This window comes from Panthera uncia (assembly GCF_023721935.1).
Source record: "Panthera uncia isolate 11264 chromosome E2 unlocalized genomic scaffold, Puncia_PCG_1.0 HiC_scaffold_19, whole genome shotgun sequence".
In the NCBI taxonomy this organism is placed as follows: domain Eukaryota; kingdom Metazoa; phylum Chordata; class Mammalia; order Carnivora; family Felidae; genus Panthera; species Panthera uncia.
Window position 1 is genome coordinate 26,304,369 of NW_026057588.1, and position 26,357 is coordinate 26,330,725.

A 26,357-nucleotide genomic window follows, 5' to 3' on the forward strand; every position below is an offset into this window, starting at 1 on the left:
TGTGACGCCCCCGAACGATCTGAAAGGAGAGAGAGAGGAGAACACCGGCCCTGATCCATAAAATGTCAGCTGTTGATCCTTAAAAAAAAAAAAAAAGAAAAGAAAAGAAAAGAAGAGGCTTAGCTCCAGCTGTGTCCAGTTGATAAGATCAGATATACAAAGCATTATTTTTGTTTGGTTAATCAAAGCAAGCCCTGGTTTTTCTGTTAAGGATCTGAGGTGCAGGATTTTTTTTTTCCTTCTAATTTTTCAACGAGAAGGGTACGTTCTCTTTTTCTTTCTCTTTGCCCGCCCCCCATTTTTTTTTTCAAAAAGAGAAGTTGGTGACAGCTGCTGAGTTTGGGCTTTTTTATTGCTTGTCATTTTGTGGTTCGAGAAATGCTGCCGTAGCATTGTTGTGGCATCTAAAGAGATAAGGCAGTATAACTTCTCAAACCTTGTCTCTCCCCCAGAAGAGGAGCATTTCCCAAAGTGGGTTCCTCGGAACACGAATCCCATGTGATGCTTGTGTAAAACAAAACTCCACGGTCTAAATAGGAGGAAAATTGGGGAACGTAGCCTCAGTTACTACTTGGATACTCACAGTGTCCATTACTGTCGTAAATTCTTCAGTACGGGATCTTGCATAACTTTAGAACAATCTTTTTAGATCACAGAACTCTTACGGGCAGAATACCAAAAAATGCAGAAGACAGTCTGGCAAATGCCGGCCCTGCTTCTTCCGTATCTAGAGTCGTCCTGCAAGGGTGGGGTGAGATAGGTCGTACCTTTGTCGACATCCCAGAAATTTCCCAGCCTGTGGACCAACCAAAGTCCCCTGGCCAACTTGACCACATCTGAATGACAGCCTGAGCAGGCTGGTTGGGACCAACTCTGCCATATGGGATAAGCCGCCAGGCATCCTCAAGGATGCCACCAGGCAAGGCATGTGCCAGGATCAGGCTGGTTTCTGGCAGGTGTGTGCACGGGGGAGATGTGGCAGGCCTGTCTGAAGATCAGCCCGAGCCAAAGCATGAAGGTTTCTGAATGTGATGCTGAAGAGTTGGGGTTTAAGTTAAGGGTAGTAGAGACCTCCCCTTGGGCACTCCAGGCCCTCTTTGTAAACCCATGGAGACGGCCCGCCCGGGACCCTCTGCTGGAGAAGGGTTCAAACTGAGATCCCTTCTCGGGGCCCACAGGGTCGGCTTGCTGGAGTCGAGTTGACTCCAAGGTGTAGATGAGAGACATTTTCTCATCTTGTCTCTGTCTTTTTCCGGGGTGGAGGGTGGAACTTCCTTTCTGAGGGAGAAGTGTGGTCGGGTATAGTATTTTATAGTGAGCTGAGAAAAAGTTACTTCCTGAAAAGCATGGTGATAATTCACTTTTCAAGTGTGATAGGATCCACCTCAGTTGACCTAAATTCCCATTGGAAGAATTAGAGCAGGATCCCCGCTTCCTTGTGACCAGCTGGGCACACCTTCATGACGTCCCAACACCAGGCTCCTACCTGACTCTGTCCAATTCTTGCTTAATGTCCCTGCTTTGTCTTCCTCTAGGAGCTCGTGGGTGAAATTTTCAGAGAAACGCTCAGTGAGGAGGAAGAGGAAGGCTTTCGGCTAGAAGGTACTGGAATCCATTGCTCTCTTCTTCCCAGGGTGCAGTGAGATGGGGAAGGGGCCGTCTAGTCTACCGTGTGCCCTGTGTGCCCTCTGGAAACTCTGCAGACCAGGCGGAGGACTGGACCCTGTCAGTGGGGGTGAGTGGGGGTGAGAGGCAAGAAGGGAATATCGCCCTTCACAGGTCCAAGCCCAGAGTGGAGCCAGGCTCCCGAGGCTCGCATCCTGGCTCTGCTCTGTATTGGCTGTGGAGCCTTGGACAGGTTGTTGGAGCTCAGCTTTCCCATTGGGGGGTGATCACAGTAGCGGCTCATTGGCCCCTCAAACTGTGTTCCGCACGTAGCTGATCTATTTCCCCATTTGTCATTCACGTCGCTCAGCTGGAGCACATACCAATGGCGCCCCACTGGCCGCTCTCCGCTCACTCCTGTCTTTGTTCAAGGGGAAGCACCTGTTGGGGAAAGGAGGCGGACACTGGAGCACCGACTTGACTTTGGGCAAGGCACGCCACCTTTCTGAGCCTTAGTTTCCACACTCACAGAACAGGAATGAGAGCCTTCTCCCTGCTGGACTCCCTGAGTTGATGCAAAGCATAGGTGGCATTGATTGGAAAGCATTTGCGAAGCGGGATAGCATTTCCGTTTTACGCTCAGAATCCGAGAAGAGAATCACTGCACTGGGGAAGCCTTAGGATGGTAGGGGCCTCGCTGTTGAGGTGAGGACAGGCAACTTGTAGGAGAGCTGAGGGTCTTAGGGGGATCTAGGCCTTGGGCCCCTGTAGAGCCTTGAGAGGAGAGCAGACAGTGCCGAGGGTTTCTCAAGGGGAGCCTGGGCCAGGCCTGAGGACTGTGGCCACATCCAGCTTGATAGCTGTCATAAGCATAGGGTCCCCCTGCTCAGCCCCAGGCCTGCTGCATCCAATCTGCACTGTAAGAGACTCCCCAGGTGACTTGTGCACTTTGAGAAGCACTGTTTTAAGAGATCCACCCAGTTGCCCAGGAGCCGGAGGCAGGCTGGGACCCAGGTATCTATCAGACTCAAATATGAGCAGGTCCTGAACCAAGGGTGGGGAGTCCCATGGATGGAAGGCTTTGTGAAGGCTTGGGGGTGTTTCCCTTGAGCGTGCTTGCTTGCAGATCTGGTGGCTGCACGCAGGGGCTCTACAGCTCTCATCCTGTCATGCCCTGGCTCCCCTCAAGCCTCAGCTGTCATCTTTGGTTCCATGGAGAGAGATGTCAGGAGTTGGTGCCGAGAGATCTGGGGAGTCAGATAAGGGTGTGCAGGGTGTAAGCCCTTAGGGATTGAGCTGATCCCGGACATTGATTACAGGGGCATCAGCCCTCATTCCTGTTAGGTATTCATTTGCTCATTCGCACCATAACTCATTAGCAAGTTCATTCTCTTGTTCATCTATCCCTCCATCTGTTCCATCCATCGCCCATTCACTACCCATCCAACCACCACTCATCTGTCTGTCCCTTCGTTGCCCTGTCACTCACCCACCCACTGGTCACGCCCCATCCATCCATCCATCCATCCATCCATTGCCTTTTCATTCTCCTCTCTACTCTCCTGTCACCCGCCCACCAGCCAGCCAGCTCAGCCACCCATAATCCATCCTCCACCTGTGGATGGATTCAATCATCCCTTCATCCACGGAACCATCATCCTCCAATCATCATCTATCTGTCTTTCTATCCATCATTTGTTGAGCCTCTAGTTACTGCTCAAAACAAGGCAGTTCTCTGTCCATTGAGGCTCAGTTTGAAACCATGTAACTGATTTCAAGTGAAGTGTCTTTGCCTTCAATCAGACATGAAATGGCCCGCCCATGGAATCCACTTCCCCCTGATGTCTGCATTCAGAGCATGCGTGCTGTTATAATGAAGTAGAAGGAACGTTGGCCCTGGCTCCCCTCCCAGCTCTGGTAGTGACCTGCTGTGGATCGTGGCCAGGTCCCTCCGCTCTGGGCCCCCCTTGCCCTCTGTAACATGATGAGTGGGGATGTGGAACCGGACTCTGTGGGTGCACGGAGGCTGTGGGCTCCTTGCAGGGAGAACGAACCCCTGAGACACGGGGAGGGCGACACTTACAAACACTGGTTGATGGATGGGGGATGAATATGAGGTGCCTGGGGGTCCCAGCTCCCGTTGGGGGAAAGGGTGTGAGGTTGGCATCATTCAGTCTGACCCCATGCCCCCCCCCCCCCCGCCCCCTGCCCCAGCTGCATTCCTGGCCTTGAAGGGCAGCCTGGGCACCTTGCTCATTACTGATGATGTCTAGGCACATTGGTGCCACCACTGATGAGGGAGGGGGCTCAGGCCACTCTCCTGCCTCAGTTTCCCAACTAAGGGTCGGACTAAGTTGTCGGCGGTCAAGCTTTTTGGCCTCTTCTTCAAACCAAAGCTGACGCGGAAGCAGAAAATACAAAACACATCAGGTTGCAGAAAGATGCAGCATGTCACAGTATGTTTTGTGTGAAAAAGGGCACGACACAGCACTCTGTATTTCCTTGCACATATGCGTGTGTACCGCGTGCATATTACGGGGTGGCTGGAGGCCTCGACACACAAAGACAGTAGCTCCTCTTGGGCGTGGGAGGAGGATACTAAAATCAGAAAGTGGGCACAAAGAGGACGATAGTGATGAATGTTCAAACTTTCACAAGGAGGATGGATTGAGAGACGAGCCACAGCATTAAAAAGCGAGAGCACTGTGTAGATGAAGCAGTTAAGAGCGAGACTGCTCTGGTGTGCGCCTGGGCTGCCCGCGTGGCCCTGGGACTCCTTGGGAGGATGCTGGGCCCGTGACTGCCTGTGGTGCCACGGTCGCCCTCGGCGCAGAGGCCTGAGGCCGCACCCCCCAGAATGGGGGGACGTGGCCACAGTAAGAGCAGGTGCTGCTGAGTCCCCGAGAAGCATCCACCTGGCCTGGGGACATCCCTCTGTGCTACCCGGCCAAGGGAGAGCACACCGAATCCTGACTCTCTCCTTTGTCTTCCTGTTGGCCAAGTTCATTGCCTCTTGGCGGTCTGGAGGGCTGTTTAAGGGAGAAAAAAGGCCATCTGAGGCGTGAAGATAAAAAGAAGTCTTTTAGCCATCCCAGGAGAGGACGGCTTTAGCTCCTGCGTTGTTATGTAAAGCCGGCCCTAATCCAGCATCTTAACCGCCTTAACTGGCCAGCTGGGAGCTCGCGGGATGGCAGATTAAGTCTGGGCTTGGTGCGAGGCTTCCGAGCTCCTTTTGAACTGTGGAGAGAACAGAGTAAACATCAAAAGTCCCAAGCCAGGAGAGCTGGCTGGGCGTGGCAGGGGCGGACACGAGGCTGGCTTTCCAGGGGAGAAGGGGAGAGGGACCCTCCCTCTGCTGGCCCGGCTGGGGTCTGAGCATGGGCGGCCAGCCCCACTCGTCACTCCAGTACCCACCTGGCTTCCCCACCTCCCCAGCTGGGCCGTAGGACAGGCGGTGGTGGCCTGTGGCTTGTGGCCTGAGGTGCAAACGGGTGCCACCCTTGTTTGGCTGACCTGTGTCACCCTGAATGGCCCCCGGAAGAGCTGTGTTTGGGGGTGTCCTCTCCACTCGGCATAGGATGCAGCTTCCTCTCTAGGTCCCCTCTCTCCCTTCCACCTGGGGCTGTCCCCCTCCCTCCCCGTGCCTTGACTCACTTCTGCCCCTCCCCCTCTAGTATCTGCCCATTGAGTCTAACACCGAGTCTGTTTCCTGTCTTCTGACCTCCACTTGGGGATGAAAGCAGGCAAAGAGTAACCTGCCTGGCATCTATGGAGAGCTGACTTCACAGAACGCCCATCAAGGAACCCTCAGGATGAGTGAAGTCAGGAGGCCCCTCCCCTTGGGGCCCAGGTCCTCCCTCCAGGACCCAGGGCTGCTGGGCGGGGGTGGGGGTGGGGGGTGGGGTGGGGGGGTGGGTGGTGAGGCCTCCCTCCGCGCAGCCTGGGTCTGGCCTGATGGGGCCTATGGGATCCCCACTTCCCCAGCCTGAGGCTGTGGTAGAGTAGCTAGTCCTGCCCAGCAGGGCTGTGGTGTTGGGATTGAGGCCCTGGGGTCTGAGTGGCCCCACTGTGAGCTTAGGACCTGCCTGACTCTGGATGGGCGCCGAAGTTTGTCTCACCCCCACCCCCTCGGAACCCAGGGGAAGTACCTTCCTATCTTTATTTGGACCTTTTGGGAATTTGCAAGTCGGGCCCCAGAGCAGCCGGGCTTTAAACCACAACTCACTGGGTGACCTGGGGTGAATCCCTTCACTTCTCTGTTCTGCATTTTCCTTGTCGGGGGGGGGGGGGGTAATCATTAGCACTTCTTCCTCAGGGCTCCCGTGAAGACCGTGAGGTCATTTATGTAAGCCCAGAGAACGGCCCTGGTGCGGAGTAAGTGCCCGGTGTCTGTGAGCTGTCATGAGTCTTATTGTTTTATGGGTCTTTTCTTGAAAGGGAGCCAACTGGTGTTTATAATTATTTACCAGTCCAGATCAAAGAAGACCTATTTTCAAAGTTTCTTTAATCCTATTAGCATCTCTGAATGTCTCCTTCTTCTCCCAGCGCCTGACATAGAGTCTGGCATGCTGTAAGTGCTCAATAAATACTCACTGGAAGAATGAAGTCAACAGCGTGAAGTCAGACAGTCCCCTCCCTTGGGCCACCCAGGCAGGTCCTGTGTACTCCCCCTTGCGGCCCAGGTCCGTCTGTCTCGGCCCCCAGGTGTGATGTGTCAACCACTCACAGACCCGAGGAGCCCTGGGAAGGCCTCTAGCCCCCTTCGTTTGTAGTTGGTGAGCTGAGGCCCAGAGAGGGGACGTGAGCCGTCTAAGGTAACGCAGCAGACTGAGAATGGAGCTCAGGCCTCTGACTCTTGCTCATTCAGGGAGTATTTAGCTGAGCATCTCCTGCAGGCGTGGGGCCCTGCTGAGTCCTGGGTGCTCGACCATGAACCAGGTAGGTGGGCCTTACTGGCAGGGTGCTCGCCTGAGGGAGGCAGGTAGTGACTGAATAATCCAGAGAACGGCCGTGCAAATTTCTGATAGTGGTAAAACGCCGTGAGGGGTAGATTGTGGCAAGGCCTCTCGGAGGTGGTGACATGTCAGCTGAGGAAGGACCAGCCTTGGGAGGATGTGAAGGGAGAGCAGCCAGGAGGAGCAAGCGGACCCCAAGGTGGAAGGAACTTGGGGTTTAGGGAAGAACAAAAGGGAGGCCTATGTGGTAGGAGGAGCCACTGGGGCCAAGGGTGGGCCAGCGGGCAGGGGTGGGACCACACGCTTGGGTTTTACGCTGCTTTTGAAGAGAAGGCGTAGGCGAGTGCCAGCTTCTGACTTCCATTTTAACAAGATCCTCCTGGAAAGCGTGATGGGCCGCGTGTGGGGAGGAAGGAGGCCATGGAGACGGGGCACGGTCACAGTAGTGCAGGTGAGAGGTGATGAGGTCGCCCAGCGTCGGGGCTGGGGGGCTGGAGGGCAGTGGGTGGCCCTGGGGGTAGAGGTGAGAGAGGGGAGGTCGGTGAAGGAAAGAAGGGATCCCGGGTTCACCTTCGACGTCCGGCTTAAGGACGGAAGGCAGTGGTGGTGCCGCTTCTGACGTGGAGGCTTAGGCGGGTGACAGTGGAGGCTTTTTGTTGGGGGCACATTGGGTTCAAGACGGCTGTTGGACATCCAGGTAGAGAGGCCAAGTAGACAGTGGGACACTGAGTCTGGAGGTCAGGGAGCAGCTGGGGGGAGAAAGAGAGGGAGGGAGGGAGGGGACTTCTAAGGACGTCACCACAGGCGGCTCCGCACCACTCCCTGGCAGGGCCGGTCAATCGGCGGGGCTGGCCGGTGGTTCCCTGGAAGCCCAAGACGAAGAAGACACGACTGGTGAGCAGCGGGGCCCCCCGACGGAGGGCAGGCGGGCCACACCCCGCTGGCTGCTGTGTCTCAGTTCAGAGCCTGTGCTCCTGCGAGTGTCAGCGAGGCCCGACTCCACTCCGCGGCAGTCCCCCCAGAAGCCCGGGTGTCGGCGGTGACAGCAGCTTCTCTCAAGTCTGTTCTTCATAAAAGCTCAGCTGGAACAGTGGAAATTCTGACTTGTGTCAGATACCGAAGAGGCTTTAGTAGTTTCAAGTAGCTCGGGGTTGGATTCTAAAAGTTGGATTTCATCACATGTTTTAACTTGGGCGGGGACCGAGGGAGAGTGGAAGGGACATGGTATTTTTAGCCCCAAAAGGCTTTTTTCTCTTTCCTGCTCCCTCTCCCGGCTTCCCCCCCTCCCTCCCTGAACAGATGTTTCGTCTCAAGCCTATACAAACCTCAAAGCAGAGTGGCCATCAACCTTACGCTCTGATGAGGGAAAAGGCCAGAATGCTATTTGTTGGGAAGGGTTGTTTCCTTTGTTTTCTTTTTTCCTCTCCTCTTTCCCCTTAGTCACAACCGATCCTTAAAGAAATTCTCCCTACGGTAAAGTGCACCCTGGGGAGGCAGGATTGTGAAGAGAAACACCCTGGCTGGCATTTCAGGTCTCAGGAAGGGGTAGACACCCGCTGGTGGAAAGTGCCAGAAGCCACCTTGGAGAATACTCATCATGTCAATTCCTGTTTTGGTGGTGTTTTTTCCTGACAAGCGGGGGCTCAGAGTGATGGATAGTTAAGTCAGGATTCTTTGGCTTCTTTTGACATTCAGCCCAAATTTGCTGAAGCTTTGGCTCACGATATTGAAAAATTCTAGGGTGGATCTTGCCCAAAAAGGGCCAGCTGGATCTGGGAGCTCAAACCGTGTCATCCAACACGCACATACTCTCCCTGCCTTCCTCCCGTCCTCTCTCCCTCCCTCTCCATCACCGGTGCCCTCCGCCCCTTTGTTGGTCTATCCTGCTAAGGTGGGAGGGATGGCTACCCAGCTCTAGGTGCTCACATTCTATGAACTCAGCCATCACAGGTGAAAGAGAGCCCCCAAGTCTCACTATGTCTTGCAAAAGTGTGATTCTCACTTTGCTGGCGCAGGTGGATCTAGGTTTTGTGGGACCCGAACTTAATCCGGCTTGGGGGCCTTCTTTAAGAAAAGAAACACATGATTCTTTTATGGATTTATTTTTTTGTATGATCCTTTTATAACTTTGAACCAGATTATATATGTGTCCTGTTAAACCTAAATACCTGTATCTCCACCTCAGCCCTCCCTTAGCTCGATTCCAGAAATGCCTGTGTTCACCCCAACTGTGTGACACAAGAGGATGTACAGAAGTCAGAATGGGAAGAGACAGGGGTCGTAGCTGACTGAGGTTAAAATACCTAATTGGAAAGTGTCAGAAAATCAAGTGAGCATGTGAACACATTGCTTAGGGCCTGTCCCACGCAAGTGAGGGGCCCGCAAGCTTTCACTCCATTGGCTTCAGGATGAACTCTCCCTTTATACTGACCAAGGAGCGGCCACAGTGGCCATCGGGATGAAATATACCATGTCGGGTCTGGGCACTGGGTGCACCCCCGAAGCTGGAGTCGAATCAGCCCTCTGTAAACCGTGTGGATTGGGATGGGAGGGGGGCGGCCACCGGAAGAAACCCAGATGCTCAGAAGGAGGAGCATGGTTGCGAGACAGGCAGGAACAGGTGTCAACGATTGTGTGACAGAGTGGAGAGACCAGTGGCTGGGGAGTCAGGAAACCAGGCTTTTAGTTCTTCTGTTTCTATCCCTTCTGGGTTCAAATCCTGGTGCTATCACTTACTGTCGTTTTGATGATGATGATGGTGTTGGCGGACCTGATGTGGTGCGACAGGCACTGTACCTTATTCTGGGGCCACAGCGAGAAGCTAGGATGAACTAAGTAATGATAACAGCGGTGTAAGAGAGTGTCACTGAGCAGGGAACCCTAACCTAGCCCCCGGGGGTATGCAGGCACCATCTCCCAGGTTGGAAGGCCTAAGCTGAGGACCTGAAGGGTGAGCAGGAGCTGGAGAGCCAGGACAGGCGTTCTTGGCAGGGATAACAGTGTGAGAGCACGGCCGGGTCAAAAACTGGAAAGCGATTCCGTGGGGAGACAGGGCTGAGAGACAGTGGCGGGCAGATCGATCTCGGCAGGGAAATGGCTTGATCCACTTTGCTTTTTGAGTTTAGTTTCCTCTTTGGTAAGATGCAAACAGTAACCTATCCTGCCTGGTGTTACTTAGAGGCCCTGATGGAGTAACGCACACACCCACTAACTCCACCAGCCCGCGGCTGCGCTCGTTGACAGACAGATTTGTGTGTCTCTGGGATCCTTGCTCCCTAAGGAGAGCCTCGTGCAGATAACACAAGAAACCATTTGGCCTGGAATGTACATATGATACCTTTCTCTTTTTACTGGCAACGGATTTACGCGCCTAATTATATTTGGCATAGGCTAATATTAAAATTCCTCTGCATTCCCTCTCGCAGCTGCTGGCAGAGGGCTGGGGAGTCAGAAACATCCTGGCGAGCCACCCTGAGACTAAAATATTTGCGGCAGATAATCTGTACATGGACAATTGGGAAAGGCCTGTGGGGACATCAGGGCGGGGGTCCAACCTCCGGCAAGGAAGCGCTGGCTTGCGTTAAATCTTTACGTCGTATCAACTGGGAAGAACGTGGCAGGTAACCGGGCTAAGAGAGCCATGCCTTTGAGTGTTAGTAATTTCTGGTCTTTGGTGGGGTTGATGTAGTCATAACTGTGTTTCAGACTTGTCCCCTACTTCCAAAGTTTATTATCAACCAGGCCTTTCCGGATTGTGTTAAAGCAAGCTGGCATTTGCTGATATCGTCCAGGGTTGGGATTTTAGCCTAAGTATGGGATTCAGGATCAGACCTACCTCTTTCAACCACCCCCTTCCTCACTCCGGTTCCTAGTCTCAATCAGGCCAGAATGTATGGCGTGTTTGTTATGCAGCCTTCCTTGTGTCTGCCTATGGGATTTGGTGCAGTTTAGCACACTGGGGTGGGATGGTTGCCCTGTGCATGGGTGGTACGTGTTGTGTGCTCTGGGCATCCCAGGGGCACTAGCCAGCAGGACCCTGGCTCCCATGAGACCTGCAGTCTGCCTGCCGGCATGTGGCAGGCTCCTGTGAAGCTGTCAAGAGACCCCAGATCAGATTGTGCAGAATGAAGGGCTAGTCCAGGTGGGGACAGACCGTGCTCTGCGTGTAACAAATGCATTTGTGCAAATTGGAGAAAGGAGCCCCCCTCAAGACACCTTTCTGCCGTCTGTCTGAAAACTGTCACCAGCAGTACACAGGCATCTGGGGTCCAGCCTGTGAACGGAATCCTCTAGAGTTGTGCAGTGTACAACCTGCTTCTCGGATGAGCCCAGGCCCCTTGGGGAAGAACGCTGAGGTGCTGGTCCTACCTGGGTGCCAGGGAGGGTGGGGCTGCGGGAGGGCGGGTCTGTTTTATTTCACAGCCTGAGTCTCACACTGTTTGGGTGGCGCCGGCTGTCAGCAGCTCTGGCTGGGTGGGCTGTGCCATCCGGCTCCCTGGGTCACTGCTATTTGCCAGGCTAAACAGTCTTGAGAAAGTGACCGTGGCTCTCCCAGCATGCAGTCCCAAATGAGCTGTTGATGCCTCCCATTGGGACTGGGGGTGCAGGGTGAGGGCTGGGAGTCTAGACCCCACGGCCACCCCCAAAGATCGCCCCCACTTGGGTCTTTCCTTGCTTACTGACGCTCCCCTGCACTCTCTTCTTTCCCTCTCTTCCTCCCCAGCCCCCTCTTCTTTTTAAACTGGGGGAGGGACAGGGAAGAGACTGTCTTTGATCTCAGTGGAGGAAAAAAGTCTGTTCTGTTCAGGCTTTTGGCTAACACAACAAACAGTGTTTAAAATTTAACTTTGCTTAATTAATTAGTAATTCTGTTTAATGCTGTCTGATCTCCCTCCAAAAGGTATTTTGAAGCTTGAGAAGGGAACATCAAAGGGAGCCGGGTGAAGATGGTCAAGTAATGCATTTAATCTGGCAGTTGCTGGGGGTGGAGAGATGCCAGGTTGGGAGCTAATGTGGGAGAGAGCCATCATCTGGTAAACACAGCCAGCAGGCTCCTCGCAGCCATGGTGTGAGGAAGGACAGGGAGTAGTTTCCGAGGAGAAGGAGCTTACACACTGCCCCCCAGACTCATCTGAGCTGAGAATTGGTTTTAAGAAAGCAGAGTTGACATTTTCTCTCTTCCATGCCTGCTGTGTATGGTTGGGCAGGTTGTGTACTGCACAAGAGTTTCCAGTTAAGCAGGTGACCAGCAGGTGAAATCCAGCCTGCACCCTGCTTATCAGGGTACCCTAGCGGGGAGGGAGGGCTGCATTTACCTAAGTACAGTTCACCATCTTTTCTTTTTTTAAAAAAAGATTATTGATTGATTGTTGAGGGGGAGGCAGAGAGAGAGAGGGAGAGAGAGAATCTCAAGCAGGCTTCTCGTTGTCAGCACAGAGCCTGACACAGGGCTTGATCTCACGAACTGTGGGATTGTGACCTGAGCTGAAGTCAAGAGTCAGACACTTAACCGACTGAACCACCCAGGCGCCCCCGCAATCTTTTCTATAAAGGGCCGGGAGAGTACATCTTTTAGGCTTTATGGGCCATACGGTCTCTGTCGTGACTCCTGAACTTTGCGTTGTAGAGTGAAGCACCCACACACGGTGCACATGAGCGTGTCTGTGTGCCACTCAAACTTTATTTACAAAAATAGGCGTTGGGTGGGTTTGGCTCCCAGGGCGTCCTGCTCTCTCATCCAAAGTACTTCACAGACACTGTGAGCCCAGAATATGAACCCAGAATATGAGTCTTTGAACTGGAAGGCTTTGCTTTCCTCCTTAGTCTATCCCTTTCCTTCCTTCTTCTCCTACCTCTCCTCCAGCCCTCCTTTCTTCTTTGAAATTAGCCGGATGGCCTGCTGTTACTGTGAATGATTAAAGAGTGATCAGAGTGCCTCTGAAATTATGCCCCCCAAAAGATCATCTCTGGGGGGAAAAATCCGCTGGGCTGAACAGGAGTAAGAGACAGAGAAAGGGCTCGAAATCTGGAGCCAAAGTCCATCTCGACAAAAATGCCATTCTCTTTGCTGGTTGGTGGGACCTGGGCAGCCTGAGGTGGGCACCTTTTACCCTTGCTGTGCCTGCCCATGAGCCTCGGGGTTGATGGATAGAGGGCGGTTTGTTCTGCACACGGCAGGTGGGGCCGGGGGCTAGTTGATGCTGTTTGGTTTGAGAGGGTTCACTTGCGGGTGTAGAACTCATAGGAGTTCCAGTCCCTCCCTCTGACACTGGGGTCTGCCAGGCTTTCTGACCAGCTCTCTGGTACCTCCTCTGGCCATTGGGCAGGGGACAGTGACCAGGTGAAGGGCCTTTGGTGGGGACAAAGGGTGCTGACTGTCCTTGTTCCCGGCCCCTAGGGCTCTGGGGCAGGGTGGCTCCCAATCTCCCCCCGCCCGTCGGTGGCCAGCCCCATGGGTGTCCGGGTGGTTTTCTGAGCTGGGATGGGATAAGGGACCCCCTGGTGAAGAGAAGGCAATCCAGACCACGCTCGTCCTTGGAGAAGACACATAAAGAGGGTGAGTGGTGGAGGGGACGTTTTTCCCACATCCCCCCCTCCCCCGCCCCGGGTGAGGAGAGAGGAGGGGAGGGGAAGGGAGGAGGGCCTGTATCTGGGGAGGGGTGCTCCAGAAAAGGAGAGAGCAGGGACAGAGGTTTCTTTTCTTTGGGTTTTATCAAGTGGAACTTGAAAGGCAATGTTGAACCTGAAGGTGGTTTTCTGATAACTTCTCTTTGAACTTGAAGTTTGGCTTCGATAAGCTTGGCTGGCTTACATCTCCAGCCGGGACCTCTGTGGAGGGAGCTGCAGCTTTGAAGATGGGGCTGGCCTTTGTTTTTCTTTCTTCTCCCCGCCCTGCGGGGGGGCTGAAAAGAAGATGTTGTAGGTCAGGAGAGCACCGTGGTTTCTCCAGTGGGGCGGTTTTGGGCTGAGGAGGGGCACTGGGATCTGGGCTATCCGCAGGGCTCATGGGTCATCTCCATCATTTGCAAAAGCCAGCGTTTACTGAGCAACTATCGCCCGTAAGCTGCTGTGCTAAGTAGGCACTTTTCTCACCGTGCCCCCCTCCTCCCCATAACTCTGTGGGGAAGAAACCGTCTCATGCCCATTTTACACACGAGGAGACTGAGATCCGGAGAAGTCCAGCGCCTTACCCCAAAGTTGCCCAGGCCAGTCAGCTGCAGGGTCAGGTGGGCCCAGGACATCGGTCCTCACAACCAGGACACTCCCGCCGAGCTCACTGGCACCCCCTGGAGGTGCTGGGGGGCTCCTAGAGCAGACGGCTGGGCATGAAGAGAGACCCAGCTCCCCGACTCGCTCAGACAAGCCTCTCGACCTCTTTGCCTTCTTTTAAATAGAGGTGACAGCAGTGCCTACTTATTTGTCGCCTTGTAGAAGCGCCTCTGCCTTGTACCCTGTCTGGTTCCATGGTGGTGGCTGCTCTGGCCCAGCGGGACGCCAGTACGGGGGAGTCAGGGTGGCCTAGGCCGTGTGCTCGGCTGTCCTCGGGTCACTGGCTGGTTGCCCACTTGACTGTCCCGGGGCTCGGGTCACACTGGAGTGGCACACCTCCTGGCCATTGCGGTCTCTGCTTTTGGAGGAGCAGGGAGGGCAGGGCCTGGTCTTACCCACTATATCAGAAGCAGCCAGCGTCGGTCGCCTTCCCCCCATCAAGTGCTCCCTATGTCCTCCTTGGCTGCATTCTGTGAAAGCACCAGAAGGGAGCTGGGGTCTGCGACTGCAACTGGGGAATGGTTGCCCCGACAGCCCTAGAGAATGGTTGCCTTGCTGTGGGGGCATCGCGGGCCGGGGGGCTCCCCGCGTCTCTCTGGGTGTGCCCGGAGTGAACAGAAAGAAGGGGGCGCTCAGGCCCAGGCGGGAGGGGAGCTATGGATGGGGCCAGGTCAGTCGGTTGCCGCCATGGCCTTCCTGTCCCCGCCTGTCTGGACGGGTGACCCGAGCGTCCTTATCGTCCACTCCTCCCTCCCTGTCCTGCTCCCCATCCCAGGCTGCCTGTGTTTGATAGGATGCTTCTGTGTCCTTTTGTATTCCAGAAGCCTCAGTTTTGAGAAAACTTCGCTAACAGCTGTGCTGATTCCCAAGAGATTGAGTCGGGGCGGGGGGCAGGGGGGGACATCATTCCTCCATCACTACTAATCACTAGGACCCTGTGTGCTGGCCCTAGGCCCTTGGCCTTTCACAGTCATAGCTCATTCAGTCCACACAGGGATCCTCTGGGGAGGGGACTGTTATGATCCCCGTGTCACAGCGGGGGAGACTAGTTGAGACGTCTGGACAAGTTCTGTGACCCGCCCTGGGTCACACATAGTGTCAGAAGGATCTGGGCCCAAGCAGAGACTAACCTCCCCGGACTGGCTGAGAGAGGCACCGCGCTCCCCGTTTCCCTCACTCCTCCTGACCAGGCACCGGTGTGCTGGGCACAGGCAGGCGGCGTCTTTGAGGAGGCCAGGATGTCAGCAGGGAAGGCAGCGGGACTGTGTGGAAAGCGACCCTGGTCTGCGATCCTCCTCTGTGGTCTGGCACTGCCCTGGCCGGCTGTAGGCTGCTTCTCTGAGCTGTAAAGTTGGGGCAGGGGATGGAGGTCTGAGAGGCCCACTGGGTGATCTGAGAGGCTGGCACAGATGCATCCTGGGAGCGGTCTGCCCTCGGGCAGCCCTGGATGTTATCAGAGCCCAGAGAGCACAAAGTCATTTGGCCTCCACACAGGCGGGACAGGAGGGGCCCGGCACCCTGGCGGTCCTGCACACGGTCCCCAGAACAAAGCCGCGGTGGGTACGGGGGCCCCACGGCCCTGCTGGGAACTGTCCTCATGCTTTTTCCCCTGCCGTCCCCGCAGTGGCCCTGCCTCCCGAGAAGACAGACGGGCTGGCCAGTGGAGACGAGAAGAGGAGGGAGAAGGCGAGTGAATCTTGCCCGGGTCCCAAGAAGCAGCTGAAATTTGAAGTAAGTTTCCTTTCCTGGCACGGACTCTGGAGAGAAGGGTTTTCTCCTCTCAGTGGTACTTTTCGAGGAGGGAGGCTGCGGCCCTTCCAGATGTGAAGGCCCTTCACCTCCTGTGTGAACAGCGGTCCTCTGTGGGAGGTTTGCCCTGCCACGTCTGGGGCTGCCCCAGCTCAGCACAGGCCCTGAGGACTCCCCGCTGCCACCCCACTCGGCCCTGACCCCTAGCCGTGCAGCGTGGGGTGGTGGCCAGAGGGCCCCGCTGGGCTGTGGCCCGGTGGCCTGGGGGAAGGACGCGAGCATGGACGGGGGTGCGGCCATTACTATACAAGGTGACCACCTCCCTCTCTGGGCCTCAGATTTCCTCACCAGTGAGAGAAACAATTCCTGTCCAACTCCTGGGGCCTGTTCTCATCATGGGCTGGTGCCCAGGGGGCAGGAGGCCTTAGGCAGGTCCCTGACCCTATCTGGGACTCAGTTTCCCTGTGTGGTGAACAGCACAAGGAACATGCCCTCCCAGAACTTGCAGTCTGTCTGTCCTGCCCCATCCCAAACAGGGTATTAAGCTCCTTCTTTGCACCGAGGAGGGCCAGGTGCTTGGAGAGCAAAACCCAGGCCTGTCGGCACGGTGCTTTCCAGAAGCTTCTCTCTGCCCTCCTTTCCCCCTCCCTTCTTCCTTCTCTACTTTCCTCCACGAGACCACAAATAGCTCTGGAACCAGGAGGCTAGGGTTCCCATCCTAGCTCTGCCACTGCCCCACTGGCCTCACCTCTGAAATGGGGGGTAGGAGCAGTATCCATCTTATCGGGGTATTGTAAGCATGGTGAGCTAATGCATCTAACGTGCTTAAAAGGGTGTTCAGTCTCACAGAAGCACTTTCCTTCTTCCTTCCGACCAAGCTTGATTGACAGCTGCTGGTTACCAGGGGACCCAGCAGTGAACTGGGCAGGGCTCCTGCCCTCACAGGGGACAGAGCCAGTAACTGCACAGCCGGCGATGTGATGGGGACCTAGGAGCACGCGGAGGGGCTGGTCACCTGAGTCAGGCTGGAGGGATGCGGTGTGACAGACTTTTTGCGCAGCGGTGGCTGCAAGCACGGGTTGGAGAGGACGGGCGTCTGAGTGGAGCCTCTGAGTGCAGGAGTAGGAGTCGCGAGAGGTCATGACACGGAGCCTTTGGGGTAAGGAGAGCACTTGAGGCCGAGGGAATAGCAGGAGCAAAGGCCCAGAGGCCCGCCGGTGCCACACGTTGTGTGGGAATAACAAGCTGCGTTGTACTGAGCGGTGACGGTGGGGACTCGGGGGGATGACACGGGAGAGGGTGAAAGACATGTCACAGCGGGGGCGCCGAACGCAGGAGCTGAGGCGGGTGAGCACAACCTGGTCGGGGAGCTGAGGTTGTCAGCTTCCGCCCCGGGGCCCACCGGCGTCCCTAGTGTCTTCCGGGGGTGGTCGGCAGCTCAGAGGGCAGGCTCAGACCTAGATGTCTCGCTTCCCTGGAGGCCTGTTTCTGGAAAGGGCCGGGTCAACTGCCTGGGACTCAGCCAGGGCCCATGAGGAGGATTCACCTGAGAAGTCCCAGTAGTGGGGGCACGGGGACAAAAAAATGCACATGACAGAGCTTGAGGGAGGTGGGGGTAGGGATAGTTACTCAGCCCTGAGCTGTCTTCGGAGCTGAGCACAAGGGCCGGGGAGAAGGAATCGGGTAACCGCCGTGTGTGTGTGCGTGTGTGTGCGTGTGTGTGTGTGTGTGCAGGGCAAGTGCTGTGCTACATGAAACGGTGCCTCGCAGAGCAGAGTGGCCACTTGGCAGGTATCAGACGGGCATGTCACAACTGAGGGAAGGCCGACTTTGAACTCAGCGTGGGCCGCCCGAGGACTGCTGGAGGGAACTGGCTTCGAGCTGCAGAGGCTGGGGGCAGGGACGCCGTGCTCGGGCACATTCCTGCCTGCGTTCAGAGGCCAGGTACCACCCCTCTCTGGGGGCGCCGAGCCTGTCTTCCTGCAAAAGGAGAGGGGAGCGGAGGCAAGACGTGGCACAGAGTGGTCTGGGAGCATCGTCGCTTGTTTTTATGGAACGTTGTGGCTCTCTTTTCCAAAATAGCCCGCCTTTCTAGAACTTTCTATGTGGTGTTCCACTGGCCCCTGTATACGCGCTGCCAGTGACCAAGCTCACCACCTCCCAGCTCAGGTCCCTGTGGTTAGACACGCTGGGCTGTGTGAGCGATGATAACGAAGTCATTGTTAACATTACGTACATCCTATGTTAGCACTACCGCAAAGACCACAGCGGCTACTACCATTAATTGGACTTCTCTATGTGCCAAGCAGTTCCATGCTTTTCCAGTTCCATCACGGTGGACCCTGAGGCAAGGACTTGGGAGGTGATCCCAGGGAGCAGGAATGGAGGGAAGCCAATACCAGTGGGTTGATGGGTGGATCCCCGCCAGGGCAGCCAGGACTCAGACACAGAAGCTGGATGCTTGGGGTGGGAGGTCAGGGAACTGTCCACCATGGCTGCAGGGGAAAGCCGAGGGGATGTGGGGCGGGGCACTTCATGCTCCCAACAGCCTTAGGAGAACAGTACTGTCCTTTTCCATGATTTATATGAGGGGAAACTGAGGCACAGAGAAACCATGCCCAGGGTCACACCGTTGTGGAGGGCTAAGCACTGGCTGGCATCTGGGGCTGACCTGGAGCTTTACCTTTTAATGCTCACCCTCTCCTGCCTTCCAGGTCAGGTGTCCACCCTGGGAGTCCTGCCATAGCCTCTCATTACTGGGCCCTGTGTCTTCCAATAACTTCTGTCCCTTGGTCCAGGTTTAGTTTCCCTGAGGCCACAAAGAAGCCTCGTCTCACACCCCTGACTCACACCCCTGGTGTTTCCTTTGCCTCCAAAGACCCAGATGCTGTCTGGCACCCCTGTGGGCATGCCTCCCTGGGCCAGACCTCCGGTGCCCAGCCTGGCCTCCCCTCTGACCCCTCATGTCTCGGTCATTTTGCTCTTCCTTCACACAAGGTCTGGGGAGAGCAGCAGGGAGGTGGCAGCCCCAGAACCTGGCCCCTGGGCGCTCCAGCCACGCCCGTGTGTTGTCTGTTCGTGCCCAGGAGCTACAATGTGACGTGTCTGTGGAAGAGGACAGCCGGCAGGAGTGGACCTTCACCCTGTACGACTTTGACAATAATGGCAAGGTCACGCGTGAGGTGAGTGCATGTGGCAGGCACGGGGCCATTGGCCATGCCTCAAACACTCCTGCCCCTTCTCCTTCTCCTAAGGCCGGTCCTGCTCCCACGGGCAGCCTGACGGGCAGTGGTGGGGCGTGGGGAGGGGAGCAAGGCCGCTGGAGCTTCAGGGAGACCTGGAGGAATGTCCCAGAGCTGCCTGGTGAGTGGGCAGAGGTGACAGGAAGGGGTGGCCGGCTCCCTGGGACTCAGGCCAGGCGCTGCTCCCACTAGAGAAGGGGAAGGTCAGGAAGCAGGTGCCTGAGGTCCTGCCTCCTCCCGTCTGTAGTCCCAGAGCTGGGACCACCCCAGGCCACCTCCCACCTCAGCCGGTCTGCCCGGGAGCTGGGGCCAGGGGGGCACACAGAGGCCAGGTGGGGCCTCCCTGTGCCCATACAGGAACGAGCACCCCCAGCCCCGAGGGCTGTGTCAGCGGCTCTGTGCACGGCCGTGTCCCAGGCCTGTTCTTCAACACCCGTCTCCCTCCGAACACCTGTGTCTCTCCCCTCGGCCCTCCTGCCACACCTCTCTCTTCCCTGTGTGCCTCTCACCCTTCTCCCGCGCCTCTGTCTGAATACTGAGCACCCACTGTGTGCATCTACTGTGCCCTAGGTGTGAGGACAAGGTCAGGGGGGACAGTGCAGACAGAGTTCCCAGCCTGTGGCTCTGGCAGCTGCTTCGGGAGGCAGATCCCAAGCAATCACAGGGCAACCGTAGGCTGTGACGTGTTCAGTGAAGGAAGTAAACAGTGCGACAGAGAGGGACCAGTGTGTCTAGGGAGGCCTGCCTGTGGGGACAGAGTCCCGGGCTTGGACCCAGCAGGAGTGCTCCGGGTGGTTAAGGAACCGGAGGAGACCGGTGGGCTCACCAGGAGACATGGCTGTGGCCGGAGCTGGCAGGGCAGGCCCTGGCTTTGAGCCCTGGTGCTGAGGGAGGCCACTGGTGGGTTAGTTTAAGCAAGAGCATGACCTGGTCTGAATTCTTGCAGTCCCTGCCTCCCTTTTACCCTGGACCTTGGCATCACCCCTTTGGCCTCCTTATTTCTTTTCCTACTGTTCCTCTGTGACATCGTCTCCCTCCTCAGGAAGCTCTGGTTTCCAGATGTGTGACCCGTTACAGGTCTGCAGAGGGGTCCGAGATTAGCATGGCTGGCCGCCTCTGGCTCGCCAGGGCATCAGGGGTGTGCCCAGAGAAGCTTTGCTGTCTTGTCTCCCTACCTGGTGCAGGGCTGCAGGTTTTCTTTTCTGTGGGTGGTGCAGGAGAAGCTGCCAGAGGGGAGACCTGGCTGGAAAAAAGGGTGTCTCTTCCTCAGCCGGGGCTTAAGGAATGTTAGAACAGGGTGAAGGAACCATGAGTGACTTTTAATAATTCAGGACTCCTTGGGACATATGTGACAGAATCCCAGCAAACTGCTATAGGTTAAAAAAAATATAATAATATAATAATAAAGGAATATATTGGTTCATGTAACTGCAGTGTGGTCCAGGGCACTGACTTCAGGCACGGCTGGATCCAGAGGCTCAGTGTCGTCAGGACTAGCTGTCTTCGTGGCTCTGTTTCCTCTGTATTCCTTCATTGTCTGGCAGCCTCTCCCCTGGCCAGTAGCAAGGTGGTGGCTGACATTTTACCCTCTATCTGAGACTCTCAGCGACCCCCCCACCCCACCATGCGGAAGTTCCAGAACTGAATTTCACTGGCTCCGATCGCCTCGCACGAGTGGCCCTGACCCGGTCGTTTTTGCCATGGGTTTGTGATATTTCAGATGGCCTATTCTGGGTCAGGTGCTCCTTCTGGAGCCCAGGGGAAGTTATGTGATACATGAGCCACACAGACTGAACATGAACGTGCGTTTGGCTCATGAAATAAAATCAAGGGGCTGTTATTAGGGGATCGTGGGCAGGCAAAGCCCCCGAGAGGGGCCTGGGTACTTGGGAAGCAGCGAAAACCCTTCCTGGCTGGACACCTTGCTCGTGGAGGCTGGGGATGGTCCAGGTGAACCCCCGTCCCCTCCAGCTGTGGTTCTTTGTGTGAGGGGTTATGGTTTTTCCAGAGTCAGAGCCACCGTTCTTCCCCATCCTGTTTGGGAATGTATGGCAGTCGTGATGTAATTATCTTCGCAGGGGGACACACTGCAATCTGGAAACCTGGTCAAGCGAGCTGAGTTGCGGAGGCCCCGACCTGTTTGTAAAGGCCACGCAGACAGCCAGGCCGGGCTTCTCAGGGGTGTGGCGGCATTGCCCTCTCTTCTGACATGTGCAGTGGTGAAGGCCATGCCGCCTCTGGTCGCTGCCTTCTTCGTTCCTTTCCGGTTCGGAAATGCCGAGGGGCCTCACGTGCTGACCGTAAAAGGGTCGCCTCCCCCCGCCCCGGCCCCCCAACCTTGGAGGCCTCACAGGAACCTGCTGGCAGACACTGCTGTCTGATTGTGTGTCTTGCCTTCCTTTACCCTTGGCAACCAGAGGAAGAGCAGGGAAGCGAGGGTCTCCAAGGAAGGTGCTCCCGCCCGGCCTGGAGAAGGCATCGCTGGATCGTGTCTTCCTTCTGCTGAGGAGCGAGGAGGTTGGCTTCCGGTCCAGGAAGAAACCAGCCTAGTGTTCCCCTTGGTCTATTTTTAGCCCCAAGGCCACTCCTCAAACCTGGCTATAAATACCAGTCCCCTCCATACTCTCCGGCTGTCTGCATGCGTGCTTCTGTGTGCGAGGGCAGAGGGGCTCCTTCCTCACCGCGGCTGCAGCCCGGAGCTGGCGTCTGGGCCAGCTTCCCAACTCGGAAGAAAGCGCCTGTTCGTTTGTGCAATAAATATTCGCAGGCACCTACTTCTGTGTGCTGGGCCCCGTGCAGGCAAGAGTTGATTTTTCAGCTGGGATTGCCAGAGCGTGCCGGTTCCTAGAGCCCGAATCCCTGGGCCCCCTGGCTTGGGATGACTCTCGGGGGGATGATGTTGGAGGGCGTCACTTTCCTCCTCTGTAAAATGGGGATTCTGATGCCTCCTTCTTGGGCTTCCTAAGATGGTAAGAGGGAGGGGGCATACGTGGCTGTGCAGAGCAGCCCTAGGGAAGAAAGGAGGAGTCCCCTGTGGGCCTCGCCAGAGGATGTGGGATTGCTGAGCAGGCCAGCAAGCCTGGGTCTCAAATTGGCCGCTTCCACAGATGTTCCAGCCCAGCCCCCCAGAAGGTTTTGTTAAAAATCAAGTTATCAGCCCCGGGCGGCTCGGTCGGTTGAGCGTCCGACTTCGGCTCAGGTCATGGTCTCACGGTTCATTTGTTCGAGCTCCGTGTTGGGCTCGCTGCTGTCAACGGAGAGCTGGCTTCCGATCCTCTGTCCCACACTTGTCTCTGCCCCTCCCCTGCTCACATACACACTCTCTCTCTCTCAAAAAGAAACATAAAAAAAAATTAAGTTATTGCAGGCAACGAAAGTAAAAATAGATACGTTGACTACATCAAAAACGGGGCGCCTGGGTGGCTCAGTCGGTTGAGCGTCCGACTTCGGCTCAGGTCGTGATCTCACGGTTCGTGGGTCGGAGCCCCGCGTCGGGCTCTCTGCTGTCAGCACGGAGCCTGCTTCGGCTCCTCTGCCTCTCTCTCTTCTCTCTCTCCCTCTCTCTCAAAAATAAATAAACATTAAAAAAAAAAAGCATTTAAAAAGTTTGAAAACAAACCCCAAACCGAAAAGAGCAAGTGCCAGTGAGGAAGGGGCACGATCAACCCCGCGTGCTGTCGGTGGGGGCGTGAGACGATGTAACTGCTTGGAGTTGGGAAACAGCACGGCGGCTCCTCGAACAATGACGCGCAGAATCGCCACGTGACCCGGCCATTCTCCTAGTGAGTACACGCCCAAAAGCAGGGTCTCGAGGAGATCCTTGCGCACCGTGTTCACAGCAGCGTTCTTCACAACAGCCAAAAGGCAGAAGCCACCCAAGGGTCCGTCCACAGATGAACGGATAGACGCATCCACACAATGCAGCCTTATTCAGCCTTAAGAAGGAAGGACGTTCTAACACGTGCTGCAACGTGGGCGCACCTCCAGGACTTTCCGCTAAAATGACAAGGCCAGTCACAAAAAGGCAAATACCGTGCGATCACCCGGAATGGATTGTCATAGAGACGGAGGGTAGAATGGTGGTCGCCAGGGGCTGGGGAGGTGGGGAGGTGGGGAGCTGAGAAAAACTAAATGAGAATTATCCAGTATCAAAGAGTCCGAAGATTTAGCAGGAGATTCTGGACCTCCGGGATGACCCTCACTCAGCTCGCATGGCCACAGGGCAAGTCAGCTGTGGTGAGTGGGAGGCACTGTTGATGGGTACGGAATGAAGCGATGGCTGAGCCCGTCTATGTTTACGAAGAGCCGCAGGGCAGATAACTGGCCTTCTGTGGGCCTGACCTATAGAGAGCAGACATCTCTTCCAGAGGTTTCCTACATCATGTAAAGCCGGAAGCCCCGCCTCAGACAAACGACCTTAGCGGATGCCCAGAACAAAGGGAGACCCCGTTTATCCCTGCATTCGCCGGTCGGAAGCGTCTGAGATGTTTCTCGGAGCATGGGTTGGACACCAGTGTTCTGGCTGAGGGGACAGCTTGAGGCCCAGAGACAAGATGAGATTTGCTCAAGTTCTCCCAGGGTATTTCATCTTTAGGGACACATCTGCTTTTCCATTTGCATTCAGAAGGAGCTCACCAGACCTGAAGCAGGTGCTGTGGGTGCCTTTCTTCCCAGCAAGATCGCTGACCTGCTTCTAGGTTGACCTGCTGCTGTGGTGGACAGTGCCCGCCATAAGACCTTTCTCTGGTGCCCGGGAGCTGGCTCAGCCTTTGCAAGACAGACCAGAAGCCCAGAGGCTAGAGCATCCCTGGGGTGGGGGGTGGGGGGGTGGGCAACTCTCAACCACCGAGGGACGGGAGTTTGCCGAGGTGGGTTCCACATAGTCTTTCCGAGGGCCCAAGTGGACTGAGCCTGGTTGGCCACGGCCATACCTGCTCATTCGGGGCATCCACTGTTTGCTGCCCCCTTGCTTCTGTGTCCTAGGACCCCTTCTCAAATGAACCTCTCACGTGCAAGTTTGTGCCTTCGTCTTGACTTTGGGGGAGCCGGGGGGCTTCACTGGCCCTCTGATTCCTGGGTTGTCAAGACACTGAGACTGAAGCCCCGGGTGCCTTTCTGCTTCGCTCCCCTGCAGGACATCACCAGCCTGCTGCACACCATCTACGAGGTGGTTGATTCCTCCGTCAACCACTCCCCGACGTCGAGCAAGACCCTGCGGGTGAAACTCACCGTGGCCCCCGATGGAAGCCAGGGCAAGAAGGGCATCCTTCTCAATCACCCTGGTGAGGGGTTGGAGGGCCGCCCGGGCCACAGGGGCCAGTCCGCTGCAAGCTCTCGGAAGGATCACACCCCTGCCTGGGAGGAGCGGGAGCGAGTCCTGGGGGTTTCCACTGGGAGCGACTCTGTGGACAGGCGGGATTTGAGCGGGTCCTTGAAAGAGCAGGATCTGGATAGGGAAGGGATTACAGGTGGGGGGCCCTGTGGAGGCAAAGCCCTGGAGGGGCACGTGGGCATAGCTGCAGCTACAGTGAAGGCTTGTGTTGTGATAAGCCTGGGCAGGGCATGGCCTTGAATGTCAGCTGAGGAGCCTGGGGAGGAGGGGAGTCTAGCCGGGGAGACGGTAAGGGGACAAGTAGCCGCGAGACCCCCCTGTCTGGTCCTGGCTTGGCGAACCCCTTCCACAGAGCCACGGTGAGCTGCCCTGGGCCACTTGTCAAGGGCTGCATGCCAGGGAGCTTAGAAAACCCCAGCAGAGCCAGGAAGCTGGCGGGCGCAAGAGCAAACCGTTCACCCGGCTCTTTCTCGGGCGGGACTCAGACCTGCAGAGCACGAGGCCCAGAGCGGAGACCAAGCCCGCTGAGGAGCTGCGCAGCTGGGAGAAGAAGCAGCGAGCCCTGCTCAGGTACACTGGTTGCGGGAGGGTGGACGGCAGCCCAGTGCACCTGAGCACATATGGAGCGCCAGCTGTGTGCCGCCTGAGCGGCGGTGGCGGGGAGGGCTCCCGACTGTGTTCTCTTCGGGGCGGGGTGGGGGGGGCAGTGACTTCAGAGGACAGGCTCACAAATCAAGCTGAGGTTTTAAAAATAACTAAATATAGGTCCACATTCCTTTGTCCCAAACGCTTTGGGCTCGAGAAGTTTTGGCATTCAGCATTCGCCGGGTTTGAGACAAGGTGTTCTCGGCGTAGTTACGTATTCTGTGTGGTGTCTGGGCAGCACCTTGGGATTTAGCGCACTGACATTTCTGCACGGAGCCGCAGGACTGTCCGCGTGAAGTGATGGAAAGGCTACAGCTACCTTCACATCTGTTTAGGGCAGCGTGGCTGCCTGACAGGTCATGAGCAGTCTTGGTCTTCGGGCTTTTTGGGTTTCAGAATCGTGGCTAAGAAATTGTAAGGCCGCAGTTCTCTTCTGCCTGTTGTTATTTTGTTAACTGCAGGGAGGGAAGGGAAGAGAAGAGAGGAAAGGCAGGCAGTATAGGAGGCGAGAGGAGGCCTCAGTGGCCCAGAAAGGCAGGGGCGGGGTGTCTGTACCTGTTGTGAAATGGAAAGGAAGTGGCCGGAATGTGAGAAGCACGAGCCCAGAGGGAAGAGAGAGAAGGCAGTCCAAGCAGGGGCCGAGGCTTGTTGTGGGGAGGGGGCTGGGAATCCAGGCATCCGGGCATGCAGGCTAGCTGTGCTGGGGAGTGGGGAGGGTGAGGGAGGTGGGGCTGGCAGATCAGAGAGCCTTGGAGGGGACAGGCAGGGAACCCAGACTCCTGCAGTGGGAGAAATGTGGCCTCTGGGGGCACCTCTGTCCCCACCCCCTTTCTTACACACGCACACACTGGTAAGGCCCATTCTGGGCTTTGGGGCCGGGTACAGAGCCTGCCACCCTCTGCGGCAATGGCTTGGGAGCTTTCGTCCACACCCTCTGGGGTTCCAGCCCTAAGAGGAGTTAGGCCTCTTGTCTGCAATGGGCACACATGGTTTGAAGCCTGACTTTGGGGCATCCTGAAGCTTTGACCAGTAACCTCTCACCTTTACTTTGGATCTGTTCAAAGCAGATACCTATCTGGTCCTCCCAGAAGGCCCAGGGAGGCCGGAAGAGGTCTTATCTCCGCCGTCAGGGAAGGAAATAGAGACACAGATTGCCGAGATGACCACTCCCTTCCCCTCACCCCCTTCCCAAGACCCAGAAGGAAATGAATGGAAAGTTCAGACGGATTCCTCCTGGTGGCTCCCCAGGTAGGGGGGGGCGGGGCTGCTGCCCACCCACTCACTTGCTTCCTTGTCATAGGTTCCAGGGGGACAGCCGTCTGGAGCAGTCTGGTTGCGACCACCATTGCGTGGACGAGAACATTGAGAGGAGAAACCACTACTTAGATCTCGCCGGGATAGAGAACTACACGTCCCAGTTTGGGCCTGGTAAGGGAGCTCCTACACCTGCAGGGTGGGGTGGGGTGGGGGGCATTCATCATGCCCCTGGGCTGGGGGCAGGTACAGCTTTGATTGGACGGGTTATAGAGTCCTCTGGGAGGAGATGACATTAAAAACACT

At 56.3% G+C, this 26,357-nt stretch overlaps 1 protein-coding gene across 1 annotated transcript in view; it reads left to right on the plus strand.

Annotated features, from left to right (window-relative positions):
• Window positions 1-26,357, plus strand: part of NKD1 (NKD inhibitor of WNT signaling pathway 1) — an 82,185-nt gene that overhangs the window by 53,228 nt on the left and 2,600 nt on the right. Inside the window, exons 4-9 of the mRNA XM_049621240.1 lie at window positions 1,536-1,602; window positions 15,454-15,560; window positions 18,665-18,760; window positions 23,955-24,102; window positions 24,638-24,722; window positions 26,098-26,225. Of these exons, the coding sequence (XP_049477197.1) occupies window positions 1,536-1,602; window positions 15,454-15,560; window positions 18,665-18,760; window positions 23,955-24,102; window positions 24,638-24,722; window positions 26,098-26,225 (631 nt within the window). The remainder of the gene's footprint in view (window positions 1-1,535; window positions 1,603-15,453; window positions 15,561-18,664; window positions 18,761-23,954; window positions 24,103-24,637; window positions 24,723-26,097; window positions 26,226-26,357) is intronic.